The sequence below is a fragment of the Myotis lucifugus genome, unplaced genomic scaffold (genome assembly GCF_000147115.1).
Source record: "Myotis lucifugus unplaced genomic scaffold, Myoluc2.0 scaffold_1, whole genome shotgun sequence".
Lineage (NCBI taxonomy): Eukaryota > Metazoa > Chordata > Mammalia > Chiroptera > Vespertilionidae > Myotis > Myotis lucifugus.
The window spans coordinates 19617847-19645058 of NW_005871049.1; the positions used below are offsets into that span (position 1 = coordinate 19617847).

General features: G+C 39.1%; 2 protein-coding genes across 3 annotated transcripts in view; one reads left to right on the top strand and one right to left on the bottom strand.

Moving 5' to 3' along the window:
* SH3D19 (SH3 domain containing 19) overlaps positions 1-27212 on the bottom strand; it is a 153820-nt gene that overhangs the window by 103384 nt on the left and 23224 nt on the right. The gene's annotated exons all lie outside the window — the stretch shown is intronic.
* PRSS48 (serine protease 48) overlaps positions 1-27212 on the top strand; it is a 34973-nt gene that overhangs the window by 6140 nt on the left and 1621 nt on the right. The window contains 4 exon segments of the mRNA XM_023752685.1: positions 20848-20892; positions 21059-21221; positions 23655-23920; positions 24605-24768. Coding sequence (XP_023608453.1) covers positions 20848-20892; positions 21059-21221; positions 23655-23920; positions 24605-24768 — 638 coding nt within the window.

The following is a 27212-nucleotide window of genomic DNA, read 5'->3' on the forward strand; positions in this document are numbered from 1 at the left end:
CATAATGGGAAATTCATAAATATTTCAGTATGACAACTTAGGTGGATGTTAAGAGCAAGAACTCTAAGTCAGACAGGCTTCTTTTGAGTTCTTGCTTCACTATTTATTACCTGAATGACCTTAGCAAGACATTTAACCTCTGTAAGCCCCAGTATTTATATCTGTAAAAAGGGATAATAATACCCATCTCAAGTTGAATGAAGATGAGGATTAAGAGAAGAAATGCACCTAAAGGGTAGTAAGGTTGCTTACTATGATTAAGTATTCAACAAATGTTTTCTATTATTATGATAATATCAGTGATACAGAATATATGTAGAGTTCATAATACTGTGAGTAGAATTATCTAAAAGATTAATTGTCCTTTGTCCAATATGGAGTTTTTAATTCTGTAAGATTTTTTTTCTTGTTTATCACTGGTCAAGACAGGAATGTACTCATAAATAACTTCCAAAACTACCCTTATCCAATGGCTCCAGCCTCTTTCCCTTTCCAGCCCTTTTATACCAAAAGTTACAATGAAAACTTTTCCCAATGCAGCTTCTGACAAAAGTGATAAATAAGCACTAAAAATAAGCAGCGGAAGGGAGAAAGAGAACTAAAAGGCAGACAGAGGCAGTTCCTTCAGGATGAAAAACTGTGCCAAGGCGTGGGTCTCTCCCACTCCTTGAAGCCCATTCCTTGAATTCTTTCCCCATCCCTATTCATCCTGTGCATACTAAGCCCTTGGAGTCATTTTTTGAGACTCAAGAAGTCTAAATAAAATGACTTTTCAGAGTAGGATGAATGAATGAAAATACTGAAATCACCCTCCATATTTTAGGATGGTATAAATTTCTTTCATAAGAATCCAGAAAACAAAGATTTAAATAGTTATTTCTGGTGCCAAAGGATAGATAACATTTAACCACTGGTTGCGTTTTCAGCTGTTAGGGTAAAGAAATTTTTTTTTCCTTAAAGAGCAAAATGCCCATTCTTATTGTCTCCTCTTTATTTCTGATTAATTCACAGATATCATAATAAAGTTTTACTTTGTACATCTGGCTCTGCAAAATGAGCAAATATCAGAAACCACTGTAACCAAAAGACTCCGTCATCTGAGGAGAAGCAGGAAACAAAGGGAAAGCCACATTATTCTAATACCAGGCATGTCAATCTGATGTAAGACTCTGCAAACCATTTTTATATGGATGAGGATTTTTCTAATCTGAGTCTCCAAACTGAGATTTTTATCCACAGTGGGACAGTCTTGATCTCTAATCTAGAGTGATAAAAAAAATTTTTTCTTTTAATTAAGAAAAGGTAAAGCCACCTCCAGCCCTTGCTGCATCACCTTACCTAGGGATAGAGAATATATTCTCTGGACAACAACACAGTGCTTCTGGCAAATTCAAGTCCGCCCATCTTCTTCCTCTTCACTTTATTTACAAACTTCCATCCACACAACTACCTTAAAAACACTACTGAAGTCTTAGCTGGTTTGGCTCAGTGGGTAGAGGGCTGGACTACAAACCGAAGGATCCCCAGTTCGATTCCAGTCAAGGGCACATGCCCGGGTTGCAGGCTCGATCCCCAGTAGGGGGCGTGCAGAAGGCAACCAATCAATGATTCTCTCTCATCATTGATGTTTCTCTCTCTCTCTTTCTCCCTCTTCCTTCCTCTCTGAAATCAATAAAAAACATATATTTTTTAAAAACACACTCACTACTGAACACAAGGAGAATGCCAACTGTCTCATTCTACTTTTCAACTGTGTAGAATCTCTATAAAGTAAGTGCTCCGTTCTGATTTTTCATAGTTATAAAGATACACAGGATCTTTGAGTGAGAAGAGACATGAGAGACATTGCCATTTCTGCATTGAAGCCTTACTTGATTTTTCACAGGGAGCAATAATGGTCACTCCCCCCCTCCCCATGCCTCACACACACAGTGCCTAGTACCTGTTGGCACACATCACATTTTGCCTCACATTGTAATTCTTTTTATGTATGTCTTGTTGCTTTGACTATTACAGGTTTTTCAAGACAGGGCCTTTATATATCTTGTAATGCCTGGCAGAGTACCTTACACACAGCAGGTATAATGTAAGTATCTATCACTGAGTAATCTACCGGTGTGGATCCTCTCCAACACCTCTGCAAATTAGAAATCAGCTGAGCTAAAAAGCCCTTGTATTGTTTGTTTCTTTTGGGGTGGCAGGATGGGGAGCAGTTATTAATTCATAGAGAAAGCATTTTGAAGTCCTACTTCAGAGTTGAAGAATTAGTAAAAACTTTATATTCATGTAATAAAAAATGTACGGTTTGGGGGATGGAGAGACAGTTATCACAAAGAAGTAGAGGAAGTTACACAAGGGAGTCACTTATGTGGTTCCCAGGTCACAGAAAACAGCCGAGATGAATTCAAGACTTGGCTATCAGCATAACAATCATGACAGCTATTATTCATGAGTGTTTACTACATTAGAGGCATTCTTCATACATTCCCATTTAATCTTCACAGAAGTCCCATGATGCAAGTCTTTTCCATTTTATTATAAGAAAGCAAAGCCTCAGAGAAGTCAGTTAAATAAAAAGGGAGCATGTATTTTCAATCCTGGATGTGAGGAATCCCAAAGTCCCTGTTTTTTCCACTACATCAGAAGTCTGGAGGTCTCTCTCGTTTGATGAACTACAGGGTAAGTGTATAGGAATTCTGCTCATCACAAGACACACTTATATTTCAGTATTAGATGGTATGTTGTTTAGAGAATGAATCCAGGGCCTCACATTCTTTCCGAATGTCTCTGTGGTTTTCTTTAGCTCCACAAAAGCATATTAAACACCCTCTTATAAATTCCTAAGAATATAGATGATTTTGACTTGGGTGTCTTATGACAAAATAGCTGAGCTGGGAGAACAGCTCCAATTCACTACCTAGTACTATCAATAATCTTAGGCTGCTAACATTAAATTTCTAAGCTTGACAGAGTGTGAATACAGGTATATGATGATAGAACCAATTCATATAAAATTAACAGATTGTGAGGCAAGTTTAAATTTTATTGCAATATTGTTTGTTATTAATTTCTGTACCCTCAGAATAAAATTTAAAAAAAATTTTCAGGTGTACAGCATAGTGGTTAGACAATTATATAATTTATGAAGTGATCCCCCTGATACTTCTAGTACCCACCTGGCACCATACATAATTATTACAGTATTATTGACCATATTTCCTATACTGTGCTTTATATCCCCGTGATTATTTTGTAACTCCTTACTTCTTATACCCTTTTCACCAACCTCACTCCCCTATCTGGTAACCCTCAGTTTGTTCACTATATCTAGGAGTCTCTGTTTGTTTTGTTTGTTCATTTTGTTCTTTAGATTCCACATATAAGTGAAATTATATGGTATTTGTCTTTGTCTGACTTATCCCACTTAGCATAATATCCTCTAGGTCCATCCATGCTGTTGCAAATGGTAAGATTTCATAGCTGAGTAATACTCCACCATATATATGTATCACACTTTATCTATTGATGGCACTTAGGCTGCTTTCATAGCTTGAATATTGTGAATAATGTTACAATGAACACAGGGGTACATATATCTTTTCAAATTAGTGTTTTGGATTTCTTCAGATATATTCCTGAAAGTGGAATTGCTAGGTCATAAGGTAGTTCCATTTTTAATTTTTTGAGGAACCTCCATACTGTTTTCCATAGTGGCTGCAAAAATTTGCATTCCCACCAATAGTACATGAGGGTTTCCTTTTCTTCACAGCCTCACCAACACTTGTTTATTGATTTATTGATGATAGCCATTCTGACAGGTATGAGGTATTATCTCATTGTGGTTTTAATTTGCATTTCTCTGATGATCAGTGATGTTGAGCATATTTTTTATATGTCTGTTGGACATCTGTATGTCCTCTTTGGAGAAATATATATTCAGGTCTTCTGCCCATTTTTAATTGGATTATTTGGTTATTTTATTGATGAGAGAGAAAGAAACATTGATGTAAGGAGAAACATTGATTGGTTGCCTCCTGTACACTCACCAGACTAGGGATTAAACCTGCAACTGGGTATGTACCCTGACTGGGAATTGAACCCATGACCTTTTGGTGTATGGGACGATGCTCCAAACAATTGAGCCACACTGGCCAGAGCCAGAGTGAATTTTTAAAAAAAATAATATAAAGTGAACTGAAAGAATTATTATATTTTTACTAGAGGCCTGGTGCACAATTTCATGCATGGGTGGGGTCCCTTGGCCTGGCCAGCTATTGGGGCCATCGGGGCTGGCCAGCCGCGTGGAGGGACCGTAGGAGGTTGGCTGTGGGAGTGCACTGACCACCAGGGGGCAGCTCCTGCATTAAGCCTCTGCCCCCTGGCGGTCAGTGCGCGTCATAGTGACCAGTCAACCAGTCGTTTGGTCGCTTAGGCTTTTATATAAATAGACTAGTGGCCTGGTGCATGAAATTTGTGGGGGGGGGGGGGGCGGTTCCCTCAGCCCAGCCTGCACCCTCTCCAATCGGGGACCCCATGGGGGATGTCTGACTGCTGGTTTAGGCCCAATCTCACAGGGATCGGGCCTAAACCAGCAGCCAGACATCCCTCTCGCAATCTGGGACTGCTGGCTCCTAACCGCTCACCTGCCTGCCTGATCGCCCCTACCTGCCTCTGCCTGCCTGCCTAATCACCCCTAACTACCCTCCCCTGCCGGACTGATCTTGCCCCTAACTGCCTCTGCCTGCCAGATCGCTCTTAACTGCCCTCCCCTGCCGGTCTGATCTCGCCCCCAACTACCCTCCCCTGCTGGCCTGATCTTGCCCCCAACTGCCCTCCCCCTGCCAGCCTGGTTTCCCCCAACTGCCCTCCCCTGCCGGCCTGATCACCCCTAACTGCCTCTGCCTTGCCCCCACCACCATGGCTTTGTCCGGAAGGAAGTCAGATGTCTGGAAGATGGCCAGTTGACCCCATCTAATTAGCATATTACCCTTTTATTAGTATAGATAGATTATATAGGATAGGCTTGCTTAAATGGGGAGGAAAAGCCTTTTTCAGCGGGAGGAGATGCTCTTGGCAGACAAAAATACATAATCCCTATATCTAGATTGATAGCCAGTCATATTCACTATACTGCCAAACCGGTCATTAAAAAATTGAACCACTTTCTTACACCTTACACCAAACAGCTGTTGCCCTTAAAACCCCTTCTCAGCCCCCACCTTAGGTTCTGCCTTCGCAGTTCACCCAGATTAGGTTCTGATTGGTCAGTTTCTATGCCAGTCAGTGTCAAAAGCTCTGCCTCCTAGGCAGCCACTGGCTCCTCTCACTTCACCTAGACTTCACCTAGATTTGGTTCGGTTTCTATACCAGTCAGCATCTCCGGGCCTATCTCTGGGCCTGATCAGAGAGGCGGGGCTGATCAGCAGCCCCCGCGGAGGCCCAGAGAGAAAGAGAGAGGCAAGGTCTGATCAACAGCTGCCATGGAGGCTATGGATCAGACCCTGCTTCTCTCTCCGGGCCCGATCCACAGCCCCCTCGGCAGTCAGTGCTGGGTCGCCGTGCCCGCAGCAGTGGCAGTCAGTGCTGGGTCGCCACGGCAACCCAGCACTAACTGCAGGATTGACTTCTGGTTGGTGAAGCCTTCGGTCGTTTTGGACATTATGGACCCTGGGTTTTTATATATTAGGATAGGACACCAATATGGGTGTTGCAGATTTTCTTTTCAAATATAATGATCCATCTTTTATTGCAATACAAAGTTCACTCTTATTGATGATAGTTAAAATACACAAACACTGGGTGATGAAAAGGAAGAACTATAAAATACATTTGCTACATACCAGAAATTGGCTCTGGGGTAGCTTATGTGTTATTTATGTAAACCAGACTTTCCACTATCTTGGGTCTGCCTGTCATTATTATCTAAGATTTTCATACTACACCACACCCAGACTCATGAACACATGTAGAAATATATCTGTTTATATCATTCAAGGATTAAGAGATGTACCACAGGCAATTAAAAAACATGTCTGAGCAACCTTTGGTCAGGGGATACTTTCAGCAATACAGAGAGATGAAATATAGGACCTATTCTACTTTATCAGAAACCAAAGTAAGGTGTTGTGTGCTTTCTTTCCACCCAGCTATAGATGAAACACCTGCAGATACAGGTGAGTGACACCAATATTGGTCACCCTCAGAGTTTGCTCAGGCTTGGATCTCTTTGATCTTACCCAGCTCTGGCCCAGAGAAAAAAGGGAAAAGATAATGTTGATTGTCTTGGGGGATATGAGGTTGAAGAATACAGTTGCAATACAACAAAATCTACATTCAATAAACAATAAACTAAGAAATCTTCAAGGGCTTCCCAGAATACAGAACATTTGATTTGAGCATATTTTTAGGTTGACAAATTTGAGAAGTAGATATGGGATGAAGGGCATCTAAGTTTAGGAGAACCATATACTATACAAAAGAGTGAAGGTGCATGAAATTGAGGAAAAGTGTTAAATAACTCAGGTGTAGGTAGAACTCAGGGTATAAGGAAAATATATTGATTTATTACAAAGTTAACTCAGGATTACTTGGGGCAGTTCATGAATGTTATATGAGACCTTAGCATCTGTACTATTCTGTAGATAATGGAGAAAGGGTAACCTGTGGGAAAGACTGGGGTGGAGGGATGCCGAATGAAAGCAGAGAGCACTAACAACAATATACACCAGGACAAAAAGCCTGGCCCCCCAAAAAAGAGTAACAGGAAATGGAGAGGGTTGAATGGAAATAGACAAGATTAGGCATGGACAATATGTGTTGAGGGAGGAAGCAGGAATAATGATATGGTACATGGTGATACAGGTTATCATTAACTGGGGTCAGGTACAAAGCAAGATGAGGAAGCAGGATCAAAGAATGGGTAGGAATATATTATGATGAGGACATATTAAGTTTGAGGCAAGTGAAAAATCACAGACTCATTCAAGATGGTCCAATAAGAAGTTACATCAAATCTGCCTTCCTCTAAAAGTGAAATGACAATAAAAATCTGCATGGCACCATAACAACATTAAAAATAAAAATAAAAACACCACCACCACCACCTTCGCAAAAAATAATAAACTCAAGAATGAAAGTCATCAATAGATCAGACATCCTGAAAATTAGAAATCAGGGTCCAAGATATTAGAAGTTAAACATATACACTCCCCAGAAAGCTCCTTGTTAGTTAAAAAATAAAAAGTGTGCCTTTGGGCAACCATGGAAGGCAGGCAATTAAAAAGCTGCATTCAGATGACCAGGTTCAGCTACTCAGCACTGCCCAGCCCACTCCACAACTAATTACACCTCAGAACCAGTCAAGGCTTCCTTTATGAGCTAAAGGCAGAACATTACTATCAATATAAAGTTGAGAAAACTCCCAGCGTGGGACTTTGGTCTTCAGGGGACAAAGAGTTGAGTTTAGGGTAGTTTAAAATTTAAGGTAACTTCAGACCCAGAAATTGTTGGGAGACAGAGAGGAATGACAGGTACAGCAAAACACTCCCTTTCCAGGTACATCTAACCCCTAGAATGACAACTTTCTTATTTTGGCAATTTTGTGAGTGTGAGCTTGCCTTCTCCTCCCTTACAGGAAAGCCCACCTGTTGGTATGTCCCATTAATATACCCACTGACACAGTTAGTTATGTCATTCAGAGAAAAGCATTTTTTGGAGGAAAAAAACCACAACTTATATCAGTCTTTTAATCATAAACATGTACCTACAACCAATGATAAACAAAGATTTAAGAAAAATGATAGTGTAAAAGAGAAAGACCAAAATGTATGATCAATTCTGGATCAAAGAAAAAGAGAATTTAGTAAATAGAAAAGAATATTTTATTCTAATTGGTATCCTCACAGATGAAAAAGCATGTTATACCCATAAAAGAAGAGTCTCCTATGAAAAAGGAGAAACTTGAGAACAGAAACAGTTCTTGGAAATTAAATATATGATTGTCCATATAAAAGATTAAGCAGATATAAACACATATGAAAATTGAATTTGTAATGTGAAAGATAAGTTGACAGAATTTTAGAGGACACAAAGAGATGGAAAATATAAAAATTAAAAGAGTAGGGGAGAACAGACACAGGAGGCCCACATCCTTCATAAAATTAGCATTTCAAGAGAAGAAATAGAGATAATAAAGGGAACAAGATACTCAAAGAAATGGCAGGTGAAAAAATATGAATGGGAAATAATCTACCCTGAGAACTTAGTACATAAATGTCCAGAAGGAGATTTATTTTTGAAACAAACTCTAAAAATCTGTTAGGAAAATCTCTCTCCAAGAGAAGGAAGGGCAAAGGAAAGACAAAAAGAAAAGGTGTTATGGATCTTCCCACTGTGTTATAATATCTGTAGAGATGGGTTGCTGACAACCACACGATAAGCCCAAGTGAACTGCTGGAACAGAAAACTGAAAAATCAGGGGACAATGAAATAGAGATTGTGGAAATAGGGGAAAAGTCTATGAAAGCTCTGTTCACTAGGCATTCAATAAGTAGAAGATTCTGCAATAGGAGGCTTAACTTCTCAAACACTCTCACCATTGACCAGCTATTACCAAAGCATAAGGGATATGATTTTTATATATTCAACTTTAAGAAGCTGCTAAAATCCACAATGAAATACCATTTGACACCTACTAGTAAGGCCATAATAAAAAAGGCAGAAAACAACAAGTGTGGAAAGGGAAGTAGAGAAAATGGAACCCTCATACACTGCTGGTGGGCATGTAAAATATATGATTGTCCATTTAAAAGAGGCAGCCACTTCAAAAAACAGTTCCTCAAAAGGTTAAATATAAAAAGCCACCATATAACCTAGAAATTCTTCTCCTAGGTGTATACCCAAGAGAAATAAAAACATATATCCACACAAAAACTGTACACAAATGTTCGTAACAGCCCAAAAGTATAAACAACCCCCAAATCATCAACTGATTAATGGATGACAAAATGTGGTATAGTCATACAATGGAATGTTATTCAGCAATAAAAAAGAATGAAGTACTGATACATGCTATAAATGGATGAACTTTGACAATATTATGTAAGTAAAAGAAGGCAGTCACAAAGAGACCACATATTGAATGATCTCATTTTATGTAGAATGTCCAGAATATGCAAATCTATAGAAAGAGAGAAAGTAGACTTGTGATTGCCTGGGGCTGGAGGTGGTTGAGGGGTGAAGGTAAAAGGTTCAGGGTTTCTTCTTGGGGTGATAAGAATGTTCTGAAATTGATTGTGGCAATGGTTTGTCATACCGAATTTTTGGACTGGAACCCGGATTCTTTGTCCGTCGGAATCGAAGAATGAATCCACGGACATAAAGTGGTATAGCAAAGGTGGAGATTTATTGAAGAACAAGTACAGACTCCCACGTGGGGAGAGGGAAGAGTCCCACAGAATGAACTCCCAAATAGGGAGGGGGAAAAGGCCCCACTGGGTTCCCTTTCCCTAAGACTTATATAGGCTGCAGATCCTGGTGCCTTGATATCCCCTCTGATGGGTCACTATGCCCTTAGACTGGTTACTATAGTAACTCCTGGGCTTCAAGGTTGAACCTCACATGCATGTGAGCCCCCCCCCCCACTTCCTTATTGTTTTCCTATTCCCTTTGGGCTTTCTTCTTCTCCTTCTGAATGAAGGGCTTCCTTCTCTTTATTTTGTAAATATAGACCTTTCTTGGCTACTTCCAGTTCCCTTGTCTTACATAAATATAACTGTTGCTGCTTCCTTAAGGAAATATAACTGCACCTGGCTTCCATGTGTTATGGAAATATAACTTCTCCCAGTCTGCAGCCCCTCGCTTTTCCATAGACCCCAATTCTAAAAAATCCCTAAGCCTGCCTATGTTCCCCCAAAATTCCTGCTTCATTTGCACGACTCTGAATATACAAAAAACCCATTGAATTTTATGCTTTAAATGGGAGAACTGTATGATATACGAATTATATCTAATAAAGATTTTACTTAAAAAATTGCGAAGAATAATAGTCCTGACTAAACAAGTGAATGGCTGAGGTTTTCATTTTAATATTTCTGTAAGTATAAGACTACATGAATTGAAACCGAGATAAATATACTTTCAATTGATATAATTTGGTATGACACTCAAATTTTAAAAGTTCAGATTTACAATTAATAACATTCTAGAAATGAACCTCCAGTTCTTTTTTGTTGTTATTCCTCATCCAAGGACAATTTTTTCCATTGATTTTTAGAGAGTAGAAGGGAGGGAAGGAGAGGAAGAGAGAGAAAGAAACATCTGTGTGAGAGAGACACATTGGTTGGTTGCTTCCTGCACATGCCCTGATCAGGGCCAGAGATGGAACCTGAAACCCAGGTAGATGCCCTTGATGGGGAATCAAACTCATGACCATTCAGTGCCTGGGCTGGTGTCCTAACCACTTGGAAACACTAGCCAGGGTGACCTCTGGTTCTTTAAGCAAAATATTTATAAATTTCACATACTGGCCTGGTCAACCTGGCCAAAGTGAAAAGTAATGATAATAATCAGAGCTGTGTTTGCTGCTTTCCATTCTATGTGCCAAGTGCATCAACTCTAATCCTCATAGCCCTGCAATTACTCCCATTTTATTTTTATTTTGAACATATGTTTATTAAAGCTATGGATAGTGAAACAATAAAGGGCTTAGTTACAGTGATGGCGAACCTATGACACGCGTGTCAGAGGTGACACGTGAACTCATTTTTTTGGGTTGATTTTTCTTTGTTAAATGGCATTTAAATATATAAAATAAATATCAGTCTTTGTTTTACTATGGTTGCAAATATCAAAAAATTTCTATATGTGACACGGCACCAGAGTTAAGTTAGGGTTTTTCAAAATGCTGACACGCCGAGCTCAAAAGGTTCGCCATCACTGGCTTAGAAGAAGCAACAGGAAAGAGCCTAGGTGGGGCTGCTTTTGGTCCACTGAACAGTCAGAAAAGGGGGCCTTAGAGACAGGTTCAGGGGGCTAGCCTGGGAAGAGCTGTCTCAGCCCCTTGCTACCCTGGTTGCAAGTCTCGTGGGGGCCCTTAGAGTTTAAGAGCTGCATGCCTGAGAGGGAAGAAAGGTGTGGATGCCCTCCCGGGAGGGAGAACTCAATTATGCCCATTCTAAAAGGTGGAAATTAAAGTTCTCAGACTGGTCTTGTCCAGGGTCACAAGACCAGCAAAGGGTTGATCAGGGACGGGAGCTGATCTGGGACTGGAAGCAGCTCGGTCTGACTGCGATTCCATCTTCCAGATGGCTTTTCACAACAGTACATTCCTGACGTATCTTTTAAAATAAACAGTAAAAGATAGTAAAGACATCACATTTCTATTAACAAGTCAGAATTTTGCTTGTAAAGAGGAAAGGAATATTTAGAAGGATAGGTTTTATATGACTTTATATGGTTTTTTATACCCTTGGGTGACAGTTGATTGGGAAATTAATGACAATATCCTAAGACATAAAACCTCTGGTATGAGGGCTTCAATATCAAAGGAGGTTATTAGATTCTCAATCTCTAAATATGATACATGGGAAATAAAAAAGATAAAATTATATTTTGAAAAAAGCTGTTAAGGAAGTCTCCCAGGTATAGATTAGAAGCTGAACACAGATTTGGCATTGATAGTACAGCTAACTAAGCTGTAGGAATCAAGAGGGAAAACAAAGCAGAGGAATTTCCCAATAATAATTCCAGGTGACAGACACATTGACAATTCCAGGGGAGTAATTCTGACTAGTACACAAACTATAAAAAGAGTTAGAGATGATAGAATATCTCCAAACTTCCACTTCCCCAGAAACAAACAGCATAGTAAAGAGGAAAGACCTCGCCCTGGTGATCTCTTCTTAATTTGTATGATGCTATCAAAGTAAGAGGAAATAAAGCTGTAATCAAGAATTTGTACACTTCCTGTCCTTGCTATGTGGCTCAGTTGGTTGGAGCATCACCCATACACCAAAAGTTTGCAGGTTCGAATCCCTAGTCAGGGCAAATACCTAGGTTGCAGATTCAGTCACCAGTAGGGTGGGTATGGGAGGCAACCAATTATTGTTTCTCTCTCACATGATGTCTCTCTTTCTCCCTGTCCCTTCCTCTCTATAAAAAATAAAAATAAAAATCAACAAAACATATTAAAAAATTGTACACTTCCTGATTAATGTGTCCAGATATTTATGAGAAAAATCATCTAAGCCCTGGCTGGTGTGGGTCAATTGGCTGAGTGTTATCCTGTGCACCCAAGGTCCTCAGTATTATTCTTGGCCAGGGTGTGGACTGGAGGCAGCTAATCAATATTTCTCTCTCAAACTGATGTTTCTCTCTCTCCCTTCTTCTCTCTCTAAAATCAATTTAAAAATAAATTAAGAAAATACAAAGAAAAACCATTTAATATCTAAGTGAAGAGTACTCTGGGATGATCAAGTAAAAAGTTTAGGAAATAAAACTAAAAGGCTTTATATTATAAAAGAGAAAAATAAACGTCTCTTACTTCCTATTTCCCTCCATAAATATCATTAAGATGTGGGAGTCAAACTGTATAAGCTAATGTCAACATAGATCCTCAAAACAAATATGGGGGTACGGCAATTCCTGTCCCTGGTAAGGATGTATAAACAACATGAAGTTCTTAACTATTTTAGGCATTCATATTATGTTATCTATTGGCAGAAATTAAGTCATATAAAGATATTTATTGCACTCTTTTATAATAACAAATGCAAATGGTCAACAACAGAGGAATGACAAATTTTGACACAACTTCAAAAAATATATTTTTTTATAGATTTCAGAGAGGCAAGAAGGATAGAGAGATAGAAACATCAATGATGAGAGAGAATCATTGATCAGCTGCCTCCTGCATGCCCCACACTGGGAACTGAGCCCGCAAAACCTGGGTATGTGCCCTGACCAGGAATCAAACCATGACCTACTGTTTCATAGGTAGATGCTCAACCACTAAGCCACACCAGCTGGAATGACACAATACTTTTTAATGAATTGTGTAGTTATCATATTCAACATTTATTGCTTTACTCACTGGGCCTTCACAAGAACCCAATGCGCTAAGTTCTCTTATTTACTGGTTCCATTTTACTGGGGAGAAAAGGAAGAAGTTCAATTACTTCGCTAAGGTCACGGAGTTAGGAGGTGATGGTACTAGGATTCCAAACCAGTCCAGCTCCAGACACCAAACTATTCAGCACTATACTAAGTTGCTGTTTTGTATGTCACTTTTCAAATGTGATAATGGATTCTATTTTATAATTTTTCTTTCAAGGATTGTTGTTTCAATATTCACAAGCCAAATTAACCTCTGGTTTTCTTTTAGGAGAAATATATTTTCCTTGTTTCAATATCAATGTTATTTTTCCTTCACAAAAATGAATTTGGGCCCTAGCTGGTTTGGCTCAGTAGATAAAGCGTCAGCCTGCGGATTGAATGGTCCCAGTTCAATTCTGGTCAAGGGCACATGCCTGGGTTGTGGGCTCGACAATCAATGATTCTCATCAGTGATGTTTCTATCTCTCTCTCAAATCAGTAAAAATATATTTTAAAAAAATGAATTTGGAAACTTTTCTTCATTTTCTATGCTCTGAAATAGTTTAAGATAACATTGGAATAATTTGTTTCTCAAAGTGGTGGTAGAATATCCTTATAAACTAAAGGGAGGGTAGCTCTTTAACAACATTGTCTATTTCATCAATAATAAATGTTCTTTAAAATTTTCTGTCTTCTGGGATCACCTATAGTCACATATTTTCCATTTCATTTTTTTAAAATTTAGCAGCTTTATTGAGATAATTTACATGCCATAAAATTTACCTGTTTGAAGTATACAATTCAATGATTTTTAGTAAATTTACAGAGTTCTGCAGTCACCATCACCATGATTTTAGAACACTATCACCACCCTATAACATGCAAATGAAGAGAAATTATATTATATTAAAAGCATTTACTTTGCAGAAATTAATGTTATGTTATGCACAAGTGGTATAATTTTCTTATAATTCATTAACACTACCTGGTATTTATGGAAAAAACAAACAATATGATTTTTCTCATTTCCCTATGTTTAGTACTGAGACTTCCATAAGCCTGTACTCTTAATAGCCCCATTGGCAGCAAGCTAATAAGAAGCAAATGCTAAAATATGATCCCAATAACCACCCTGCCTCCAGACATAACAGAAATAGCGATTTTTCTTTACTTCATGTTAACCATATTCTCTTACTATGAAATAATTTTAAAATACTTCCTTTTTCTTAATTCTTTTTTTGAAACTTTTCCAATGCAAGTTTGGAAAAAGTCTAGCTTTTTCTGAATTGGACAAAGTTGTTTTACTCATAATATTCAGGAATTTAATGCTGAAAATTAAGCCCAGCTGACTAGAAGTTCAGCCAACGTATATTTAGTTAGCATTGAATAGAAATTTCTCTAATTAGGAAGTATTAGTGTCATTTCATTTCTTATCCTTGCTTCAAAGTTCTCCCCATACAATAGGGAACATTAAGTATAAGATTAAATCTAATTTAACAAGAAAATAGTTTTACATGTTCAAACATGCATAATCCAGTCAGTAGCATAATTAGATCTAAGATTAGGAAAAATGACTTTGAGCATTGAAAATTTCTTCCAATAATAAAGGTCAACAGAAAACAGGCTTGGAAAAAATGGAAAGAGCATTGGTTTTGGAACTATAAACATGGATCCAAATCCCTCTTTCTTCCCTTCCTCCCTCCTCCCTGTCTGGCAGTCCCCTTGTAAAAACAAAGCAAGACAAAATGCAAACAAAAGACTTCAGTGGAAACATACTCCCAAGATTTTCTTAAAGTGAATTTATACTGACATAAATTTTTCATTCAGGAACTAAAAGCTACAAAATTAAGTTGCTTCCTTGTCAGCTTAATATCCTTGTTGGCCATCTGTTACTTTTCTATCATCTTCTCTAAGACATAAAGTGAGTCTCAGAAACATCTAAGTGCATATTACAAGATTGTTTTGAGTTTTAAACAGATGCATAGTTACATGAAAGTCTGACTATAAAGCACTAAAGGGTATGTAAATCTTGGTCTGACAAGTATGAATGCACAATAAAGGAATCCAAAACACATATATATTCACACATATATTCAGAGTCTGTACATATCCTTTGTCCTAGATACAGAGTGACCAGATTATTATGACCACCTGACGTTTGTAGGCAAATTAGCTATAATTTCCCGCTGAAGTTGCTAGAGGGCCAGATCATTATAAACGTCTGAATAGCACAACATACCTAAGTATCGTTGTTGACCAAGTTCATCCTATCATGTTGATGGCGTATCCCAATGGAGATGGCTTCTTCCAACAAGACAGTGCGCCATGCCACGGTGCTTGTATTGTGCAGGAGTGGTTTCAAGAACATGAGGGAGACTTTACCTTGCTTAGGTGGCCCCCACAATCACCAGATCTCAATTCAATTGAGCATTTGTGGGACGAAGTTAAAAGAGCCATCAGGCAGCTGGTTCCACAACCATCAAATCTCACAGAACTGGACAGTGCTATTCATCAGGCATGGTGTCAGATTCCTTGCATCACCTTTCAACATCTCGTGGAGTCAATGCCAAGAAGAATTGCCGCAGTATTGAAGGCAAAAGGTGGCCCAACGAAGTACTGATGGGGTGGTCATAATAATCTGGCCACTCAGTGTATATACTCATTATGTCCATAAAATTTAGAACAATTTTCTTTTTAAAAAATATAATTTTATTGATTTAGAGAGGAAGGGAGAGGGTGAGAGAGACAGAAACATCAATGATGAGAGAGAACAACTGATTGGCTGCCTCCTGCAGGATCAGGGATCGAGTCCACAACCTGGGCACGTGCCCTGACCAGGAATCAAACTGTGACCTCCTGGTTCATAGGTCGACACTCAACCACTGAGCCACCATGGCCGGGCTAGACCTATTTTCTTAATTAAATAAAAGAAAAGGAATTTTATTTAGCTCTTCTATTTTCATACCTGAGACTTGTTTCCCCAAATATTTCTCTTAAAAAAGTATTAGAAAGTTATCAAGCCATCAATAATAAATGTGACTTTTAACTGGAGGGAAATCGAAATATCCTATATAGAATAAGCATGAGAAAATTAAAAAGTAGTACTAAATCTGTACTATTACATTTTAAATATGTACTATTACAGGTCTCTCCTTCCAAAAAAGGTCACAATTTAAAGATCTGAAAACCTATTACTAAAAAAAATTTAGAAACATTTCCGGCAACAGAAAATCAGGTCTGTCCTTTTATTTCGATGACTTCCGTTACTGTCCAGCCCTGCCCCCACCCACTTCATCATACCCACTTCAGAACACCTCAGCCTGGTTATAGCCAACCCTCTGCCCTCTCTACGCCTCCACCTGTGCTGCTTGGGAACACTGCCTGTGAACACACTTCAATGCCAATTTCACTTTAAATGCTAGTGGATACTTTCTGCGGCACAGCGGTCACACTGTGATGTCGCTGGTCCATTCATCTCCCACATTCATACATCACTAGTTCACTCTGAAGTCCTCAACACTTCCCTTCCCATTCCTACTTTCGGTAGGTGATTCCTAATCCTGTGAGGAAATGGAAACAACCAGCAGAGAACTTCTACCACCACACCTCCTACCAAATGGCAACTAAGTCCACATACTTGCTTTTGCTCCTGTTGTATGAAAGACCTGTCTGTGCTCCATTCTAAGCATCCTCACCCCTCAACCAATGAGTTAGGTTCAGTTCCCTCCTGTCTGCTCAAGGACACCACTGCAGCAATTCTCCAGCTTTCTCTTCTGCATCATCAGCTTCTCCCTCTTCACTGGGTAATCCATTAGCATGCAAACATGATGTAATTTCTCCCATCTTAAAACAAAACTAGAAAAAAAAACACCACCACCCTGCACCACCCAGGCTTTTCTGCCAGCTATTTCTCAACTTCCCTTAACAGCAAAACTACTTTGAAAAACTGCCTATATTTGCTGTCTCCAATTACTCCCTTCTTACTCTTGAATCCATTCCATGATGCTACTGTAAATCTGACGGTCAGTTCATTTTCTCCAGCATTTGGCAGCCGAGCACTTCCTCTACTTGGCTTCCAGAATATTCCTATCAGTTCTCTGCTTACCTCACTGCTGTCCTCTCAGTCTCTTACTGATTCCTATTAATCTCATTTCAGCTTTGGTGTGGTCAATCCTTAAAACTCACAGTGGGCTTTGTTTATATTCATGCCCTAGGTGATCTTATCTCATGGCTTTAAATACTATGACATGCTGGTGACACCCTAATCTAGCCCTTCGGTTTGTGGCAATCTCCTGATTCCAGATTCATATATTCAACTGCCTACTGGACATCTCCAATGGGACATCTATCAAGCATCTTAACCTTAATATGGCTATAAATGAATTTCTAATCTATCCCCCGCCCCAAACCTGCTCCTCCTACAGTGTGCTCCATCTCAGTAAATGATAATTCCACACTTCCATGGCTCAGTGGTTGATCGTCAACCTATGAACCAGGATGTTACAGTTCAATTCTCGGTGAGGGCACATGCCTGGGTTGCAGGCTTGATCCCCAGTGTGGGGCATGCAGGAGGCAGCTGATCAATGATTCTCTTTCATTATTAATGTTTCTATCTCTCTCTCCCTTCCCTTTCTGAAATCAACAAAACTATATTAATAATTTTTAAAAAGTCTTTAAAGTCACTCGCTCATACCTTCAACCAACCCTTCAGCAAGTCCTATTGGCTCTATCTTCAAAATGCAACCAGAGTCTGCCACTTCCTACCACTTCTGAGCAAGAAACTGGTGTCTTAGTTACTTCCAATAAAGTTTATTTCTAACTAAATTGGAACCAAAACCAAAAATATATTTTATAAAACGTTAAACAAGAGATTATATGAACAATCCAACTAATATGTAAAGAATATTGATCAGTGACTTCAGACTTGTCTAGAAATATAAAAGCCCAAAGATATAGGACAACCACAGACTCTCAGAGTGAAAAGAGTACCTGGTCAAATTTTTGTTCCTTTGATAAATCAACAGAGCTTTGATGTCTTTGCAAATGTGACTAAATAGTTAAAATGACCTGAATGCTGTAAGTTAATTGGAATACCCACATAGATTGTAATAGGAATAAACCTTTTCCTTCAATTAAATGAGCAGGTCGAAAATCACAGGTTGCAATATTAATTTCAGAAAAAAAATTAGGTGAAAAGTACTAAGAGAATTGTTATCTTAATATATAAAGAGGTAATATGCAAATTAGGCCAGGACGCCATAACGGGACGACTGGACAGGAGGAGGTTGAGCACGCAGGTGAGGCCTGGAGCGGAGACAGAGACAGAGATGGGGGCCTGCCCGAGCCGGTGCTGCAGCTCCGGTGGCCTGGAGTGGACACAGGCAAGGGGGCCGGGGGGCCTGGGGTGGAAGTCAGGCGCAGGTCCCGGCTGCCCATGGTGCCGGTCTGGCCTGACTCCCGTGGCGGCCCTCGGGGTGCCTCCTCGCAAGGCGGGAGGCGGGGCGCCTCCTCTGGGTCTCTAGTATGCAATAAAAAGCACAGTGAGTGATAGAAACATAACCAGAATGAATATATAAGCCACACACACACAAATAGGTTGCATAAAAGAAGAACCATTAAAAAATGTATGGAGGAGCCCTGGCTGGTTTGCTTAGTTGATGGAGTGTCATCCCATACATCAAAAGGTTTCGGGTTCGATCCCCAATTGCTTGTAACTGAACAAACCTTACCAAAACGACTACATTTTCCGTGATTCTATTATTTTTTAATTATTCATGTGTATCTTTCAAACCTCCCAATATTTTAAGCTACAAGAGAACAATAAGATCTTTAAGACTTCAATGAGTTTGCCTCCACAGACCTAGTACCCTACAAACAATTGGTACAGAAAACAGAAAAGGCACAAAAATGAATTCTATAATCCACCCTGTGCTGCACCACCTACATCCTCTTTCAGAACTGAAGCATTCATTCTCCTAGCAACCAGGAGTGTTGGCTGCTGACAGTTCACAGCAAAGATTCTAAGAAATGCCAACAGAGCCACTTCACCCAAGGTAATGCCCCCTCCTTGGAGGCAGCCTGCATTCAATCATGCAGAAGTCCCAAAGCCCAGACTTCTTGTCTCAGTTCAGGACATCTTTGAAGGGCCACCTCAAAGAAACTTGTGGGATGAGCTGAGGCCTTTTCTGAAAATGCCTTAGAGTTAAACTCTCCCTCTGTCCAATCCTGCTTCCATCTCCCCTTGAGGTGGTGATTCTGAGACCACTCCCAAATAAACTTTTTGCACATAAATCCCTACTTAAAGTTTATTTTCCATAAAATTTGAATTGTAGTATATTTTAAGGCTAATACTGTATCAGAGTGGGAAAAAAAATTAGGAAAAATTAGCCAGGTGCAGGGTTAATTTCCTTTTTACCACGTCTTTCTTTTGAAGAATTCTGTCCATCTTCCATTTTGTTGCTAGAGAAAAGGGTCCTGTTCTTTCCAGTGGCCTCCAACTTACAGGGGCAGGTAGCTACTGCAACCACCCTCCCCCACCCAGCAGGTACTGTGCTCTCCCTACACAGCAAGGAACACCTCAAGCCCCAGCTCCCCACCCTGGGTCCTTCCTGCTGCTGCACTTCTAAAATCTGGTCCCTTCAGTGCCTGGCTCTGGGTGAAGACCAAAGGAGAGGAAGGGGTGAAGCAGAGGAATCCATCTAGGAGAAGCTGATGCTGCCCCTTCCTCCGGCTGCTCCCCAGCTGGGCTCTGCCTGAAGCCTGAGTCCAGGAAGCAGGGAGTGCTGATTCTGAGGACAGAGACATGGGCCCTGCTGGCAGTGTCTTCCTGCTGTTCCTTGTGCTGGGTGAGCTTCAGGTGGGCTGGGAAGGAGAGAAGGAGAGGGTTTTTTTGGCTCAAGAAGTTATGGTGTAGAATAAGATGACACGTCACCCAATGGGATCTTACTTATAATAGTGTGCCCTGAGAAAGTCCTGAGAGGATACTATATGCCAGGCATCTTTCTAAGTATCTTAGATATAGTAGTAAACAAAACAGAGATCCCTGCCCTCATGGGGCTTATAAACAATGCACATATTGAATATGTAAATTACATAGCACTTTAGAAAGTAATAAATGCTATGAGAGGAAGGGGCATCAGGAGTATAGGAACTGGAGGCATGTTGTAATTTTAAATAGGGGAGTCAAGGAAGGTTTCATAAAGAGGGACTCACTTGAACAAAGATTTGAAGGATATGAGTGATTTAGCTAAGAGGATCTAGGAAAAGAACATTTCAAGACTAGGGAACTAGAAGTGTAAATGCTGTTCAGTGATTTCAGCATAAGCCTGTTCATTTATTTTTTTGGCCCACAGTGATTTAAAAGCAGGGTAGGCTGAGAGTAGCCAAAAGATAACAGGTAACAAAAAAGAAAGATATACAAATACTGAAAAATGCCAATTTAGTTAAACAGGACAAAAGAAAACAGCTTATAAACCTCAAAAACATCTGAAAGCATCACTGTATGTACAACCTAACATCTTAATATTCCTGATGACAGCCTTGAATCACCAAGTAAAAATTATGTCCCATGTATGCTGCTAAAGAAGGAAGGTAGGTGTGTAAAAATTATCAGGATTTCCCACTAATGGGTAAACATTCATAAAATTTTTACCTTTAACACCAACCTGAGGAATTTAGTATGTGGAAAGCCTCTGTTCAGTAAATTTTAGATACTGTGTTATCATATATTAATGATACGGTGTGTGCCTGTCTTAGGGTCTTGGCCATGCTCTTCTTTCAAAAAGAACGATCTGCAGTCAGGTGAGTGGTCTCTATTTGGGCCCCAAATTGCTGGGTTTGGAACTGGATTAGGATGGCATATGGAGCCTACTGAGGATACAGGTTCTAGGGGTGGATTTGGAAGATGATGAGAAAATGGGGACAATGGGACACCCAGACCACATTTCCTTCTCTCCCCTTTCTCTAGTGTGTGGACGACCTGTATACTCAGGCCGTATTGTGGGTGGCCAGGATACTGTTGAGGGTCACTGGCCTTGGCAGGTCAGCCTGCACTACGGCCAGACTCACATCTGTGGAGGTTCCCTCATCAGTGACAGATGGATACTGACAGCAGCACACTGCCTACAAAAGTGAGTTCTAGGCTAATGGCTAGCACAGATAGAGTCTCAGTAAATATTTGAATTATTTCTTGAATGTACCAATAGAAAAATGAAAGTGGCAAGATGAGTAAGAAGAAGGAAACCCTAGGTACCTTGGACTAGGGACAGGACAAAGAAGTAGTAAAAGAAATAATGAAAATAGACACTGTATTAGAAGCTTCTTTTTGGTTGTTAATCCTCACCTGAGGATATTTTTCCATTGATTTTTAGAGTGAACGGAAGGAAGGCGGATAGACACAGAGAGAGAAACATCGATGTGAGAGAGATACATTGATTGGTTGTACCCCAGTCGGGCCAGGAAGAGAGCCAGCAACTGAGGCATGGGGCATGTGCCCTTGACCAGAATAAAACCCGAGACCCTTTGGTCTGCAGGCCGATGCTCTTTCTGCTGAGCCAAACCGACTAGGGCGAGAAACGTTTCTTACTTTTTGCCAAATTACTTGCTAACCACCAGTCAGGGGATTTTGTCTTAAGCTTGGGGGTCATAAACACTATCTGAGCTTTGAGCGAAGTAAGGTGCCATATGGAAAGTAGCCCCTAGGGATTGTTCCATGTAAAACTAGCATTACTACTCAATAGCTAGTGAAGACTCCAAGCCTGCCAACATAAGTGAGTTTGGAAACATCCTCCCTGAGTCAAACTTTGAGGTTGACTACAGGCCACCTAGATCACAGTCTCGTGAAAGACTTTGAGTCAGAGGCACCCAGCTAAGTCACACCTGATTCTTGGCCTACAGAAACTGTGAGATAAATGTGTGTTTTAAGCCTCTAAGCCAGCAGTTCTCAACCTGTGGGTCATGACCCCTCCGGGGGTCGAACGACCCTTTCAAAGGGGTTGCCTAAGACCACTGGAAAACACATATATAATTACATATTGTTTTAGTAATTAATCACTATGCTTTAATTATGTTCAATTTGTAACAATGAAATTGGGGGTCACCACAACATGAGGAACTGTATTAAAGGGTCGCGGCATTAGAAAGGTTGAGAACCACTGCTCTAAGCTTTGTGGTAACTTGTTATTTGACAATAGATAATATATACAGAAATTAAAACAACATGACTTTTCAACAACACTGCAAGGTCAAAGAAAATAAATAACTTTAAAATACTGGGAGAAAATTATTTCCAATCTAGAATTCTACCCATATGCAAACCATCAATCAAGTGTGGGACTGAAATAAGACATTTTCAAATATACAAAACAGCAAAAATATTACCTCTCATGCACATTTTATCAGGAAGTCAAAGGAAAAAAGTGCTTCACCAAAATAAAGGGGTTAGAGGGGAGACAGGAAAACATGGGATCCAGAAAAAAGATGATACAACATAGAAGAGAATCCCAGGAAAATGATAAGGAAAAGTACAAGATTGGAGCAAGAGGGCAGAGGGAAAAAAAAAAAAAAGGAGAAGGAGAAGGAGGAGGAGAAGAAGAAAGTATTGATATTAACATACTGAGAAATATACATTTCAGGCAGAGAGTTTGGGGAATGAATGATGAATTAATGATAGGTAATTAGAAAACTAAGAAGACACAGAAGTAAGACTACATTATTAACTCTAGGACAAGCGCAAAAATTTTATAAGAAATGTATTCACAGGATCCAATATGGTCCAGTAGTGAATAATGTTTACAAAGTCACAAAAATATACACATTAAATATGGATCTAACACAAAATCATAATACTTGGTTAGGAAAATGGTGAAAAGAAAGTGGGAGGTTGGCAGTGATTGCTGGCTCAATCCTCACCTTTCACAATAGAAATACAGTATTCTATTAAAAAAATTAATAGCAATAAATAGGGTTTCTTGAAAATACTAAGGAAAATATCTAAGAGTTGAAAGTGGTTGTCTTTGGGTAAGGGTTAATTGTGGGCAGTAGGGCAGAGAACTTTTGTATTTATTTAGTACATCTTATCAAATTATTTGACATTTCAAATTATATATATATATATACATATACATAAATATATATGACAGATGATAATACTTTGCTTTAAATTGTTATTAGAAATGAAGGTCTAGTACTCAGAAATAAAAACTGGCAATAAAAAAGGCCAATGACTATTAAGCATACAGGTGATGGCTGAAACCATAGACAATGGGAGAGGTGAACAAGAGAACCAGAGAGAAAATGCAGGACAAAATGCTGGCCATAAGGACAAAATGCTGATCATAAGCATATAAGAGGAGACCACAGAAACATTAGACAACAACAAAAAAGAGCAATCAGGGAGGGAGGCACAACTCTAGTCAAGTTGGAAGCAGCCTGGTTAATTCCGAGTCTGTTACCCTTCTTTCTTATGGAGTGTTACTGCTTGCTACACCTAGGCAGCTTGTTCTGACCCAGCTGTAACACATATGCATGCTTCACTTTTATTCTCCTCTTTCTCTTCCCCTTAGGACCTGGATTCCTTTCATATATTCAGTGTGGCTGGGATCGATTAAAATAGACTATTCAAATAACGGTGTGAAACATCATGTGTTCAAAATAATTTTCCATCCCCAATCCCAAAATACAACTGCAGACATTGCCTTATTGAAACTGGCCTCTAGAGTCACCTTCACTTCTTTTATCCTGCCCATCTGCCTGCCCAATATCACAAAGCAGTTGACAATTCCTGGCTCTTGCTGGGTCACTGGATGGGGACAAGTTAAGGAAAATGAAGGTGAGCATGGGTAGAGAAAGGGGTTGTTTTATATGTCACCCTCTTATACCCATTCCAGAACACTCAGATTCTAGATACATTTTTACCAAGGTAAATATTTTTCAACAAAACCAGATCAACCAATTCATATTATTTATAAGTCTTCAAATAAAATGTAATTTTTGACATTTTTATCTCTAATTACTCATATCCTGCCTAGAGTATGCAAGAACAGATACTAAAACACATAATTACCTCTCTGAAACAGGTTAAAAAACTTGATTTAAAGTTCGGAGAGAGTGTAGTGTTTTTTAAATTTGTTTTTAAAGTGTAGTGTCAACTGTTTCCCAGAATGGGGTAATGACAAGACGGGAAATGATCTGGGAGCAGAAAAGTGGGAAAGGTAAAAGTTTTAGAATATTCACATCCTTCCTTAATCAAAATGTATCTGAATTTCTCTTTATTTGGAATGTCAAGAATACCCCACATTGGCACATTAGATAAACCTCAAACAGAAATAATTTTGAATGATCTGTTGTTTTAGATTAAGTGTTCCAAAAAATTCTTCCACTAGCAAATATGATTGGAAAGTGATTATACTCTGCTTTTGGATTCCCATTCAGAAATTTTGTACATCATGACTGAATACTGCCCCTGCACCTTTTCAAATTGCTTTTCCTTTAATTCCTGTCTATCTCTCTACAGGTAATTACACTTCCACCCTCCAGGAAGCAGAAATACCCGTCATTGACCGCCAAACTTGTGACTATCTCTACAACCCACTCATCATCATAGTACCAGAATTAGAGGCAATCATCAAGGAAGACATGATTTGTGCTGGTGATATTCATAGAAAGGATAGCTGCAAGGTTAGGGTTTACTCTTGAAAATTTTTGTAAAAAGTCTTTTTTTTTCTTAATTTATCTTTATTGTTGAAAGTATTACAGATATCCCCTGTTCCTTATTGGCCCAATCTAGCCCACTCTCACCCCCTGCCCCAGCCTTCACCACACTGTTGTCTGTGTCCATGGGTTATGCATAGAAGTTCTTTGGTTAATTTCTTCCCACCCACCCCTACCTTCCTTCTGAAATTCAGTCTGTTCCTTATTTATATGTCTCTGGATCTATTTTGTTCACCAGTTTATTTTGTTCACTAGATTCCACATATGAGTGAGATCATGTGATACTTGTCTTTCTCTTACAGGCTTATTTTGCTTACCATAATACTTCCCAGGTCTTAATGTGGATCTAGGTATTTCTATCTGTAAACAACAGTGGATTAGGACTCAGGAGATAAGAGTTCTGACAATAATTCTTGTGTTAGTCTGGACAAATCACTTAACCTTTATCTAGGAATTTAATCTCTTCAACTGTTCATTTAGAGCATCTCTGACCACTGGTCACTGGGTTTTTACAAACTCGTCAATTTTTCTAAATATATTAAGAGGTTGCTACAGAATTGCCAACTTTTTTATTTTTTCAAGTAATAAAATTTCATTCTACATTTAAAAGATGTTATTCCTTTGTCTCCTGATCATAATTGTCTGATGAAAAATTAGCTATCAGTTGTGTCTTCCTCTACTGAGTGTGACATGTTTTGCTCTGGTTGCTTTCAATTTTCCCTCATATTTGATTGTCAGAAGTTTGATTGTGATGTGCTATGTATGGTTTTTGTTGTATTTATCCTGTTTGGCATTTGTTGAATTTTGTTTTTCTTTTAATCTTGTTTTTATTTTTTTATCAAAACTTGAAAAGTTTTCATTGATGATTTCTTCCAACATTATTTTACTTCATTTCTCTTTTTTCCTCTTCTGATTAAAACCACAAATTTATAAATTTCACCTTTTGATATTTTCACACAGGTCCCTGAACCTGTTCATTTTATTTTTCTCTTTTTCAGTTCTTTAGATACTTTTAAATTAATCCACATTCAGGATCATTGTCTCTTTCCCCTGTCACCTATATTTTCCTGTTAAGTTCATCTAGTGAGATTTTTCAAATATTTTATTTTTCAGTTCTGAAATGACCATTTAACCTCCCCTCCCCCCTTATATGCACAGGTGAGCACACACACATACACACACTACACTTTTCTATATCTCTACCAAGATTTTCTATCTGTATATTCATTATGCAAATCAAACAATGAGACATGGCTTCACATTCACTCGGATGGCTACAATCAAGATAGATAATGATGCCCTCGCCGGTTTGGCTCAGTGGATAGAGCGTAGGCCTGCGAACTGAAAGGTCCCAGGTTCGATTCCGGTCAAGGGCACATGCCCGGGTTGTGGGCTCAACCCCCAGTGGGGAACTTGCAGGAGGCAGCCGATCCATGATTCTCTCTCATCATGGATGTTTCTCTCTCTCCCTCATCCTTCCTCTTTGAAATCAATAAAAATATATTTAAAAAAAATTATATTCTTATCTCCCAATAACTTCTTACTACTAAGTGTCATTTTTCAGTTTTCACCCTATTTTAAAATATATGTTTGTTACTAATACAATATAAAATATTGTAGATAAAACTGGCTTTAATAATGGATTTATATGAAAGCAAATGCATTTAAACCACTGCATGCGTCCACATATTTATGAAGATCAGAGGAAAGGGGGAAGAGCATTCAGATAACCAGGGTTAGTCTTTTATGGGTAAACCAGGTGCGAATGGAGGTGTGCAGACAAGTGCTTCCACATACTCCCACACTCCCATCTCCAAAATCATAGCATATCTTCACCCTTCTCTCCTCTTTCAAATTTATCATCCACTGACCTCCATGTATGAAAAAAACTAGGGTTAGGCATAGAGGCAGGAGATGGAGAGAAGAAAACCTGGTGGCAGAGAGTGTCAAGCAAGTACTTCACAGTGTGAAATGCGGCTGGATACCCACTACATGTTCACATTTTATTTATAGTTCACTGTGGAGATGATCTTATACAACCATATGGGCCTAATTTAATTGCTAGGCTTCCAGGCACTCCATTCTATGCAGGTTGGAAAGGTTATTAGCACATCAAAATTACACACACACAGTAACTATTTGGTTGTATAAAATAAATGTAAATGCAAGATGAAAACAACCAATGGGAAAGAGTCATTCTTAAAGTGGAAAAGTAATTTTATATCATTTTATATTTACTGGTCACAATAAACCTGTACATTTTCTTGGGATTTATTGCCCAAAATGACTTATCTTTATTTCTTATGAAACACCTACCTTTATCTCAGCATTTATTACACAATAAATGCTTTGTTGTTTGGCTCTTATTTATTATTTTATTTTGTTGTTGATAGTATTACAGATGTCCCCCA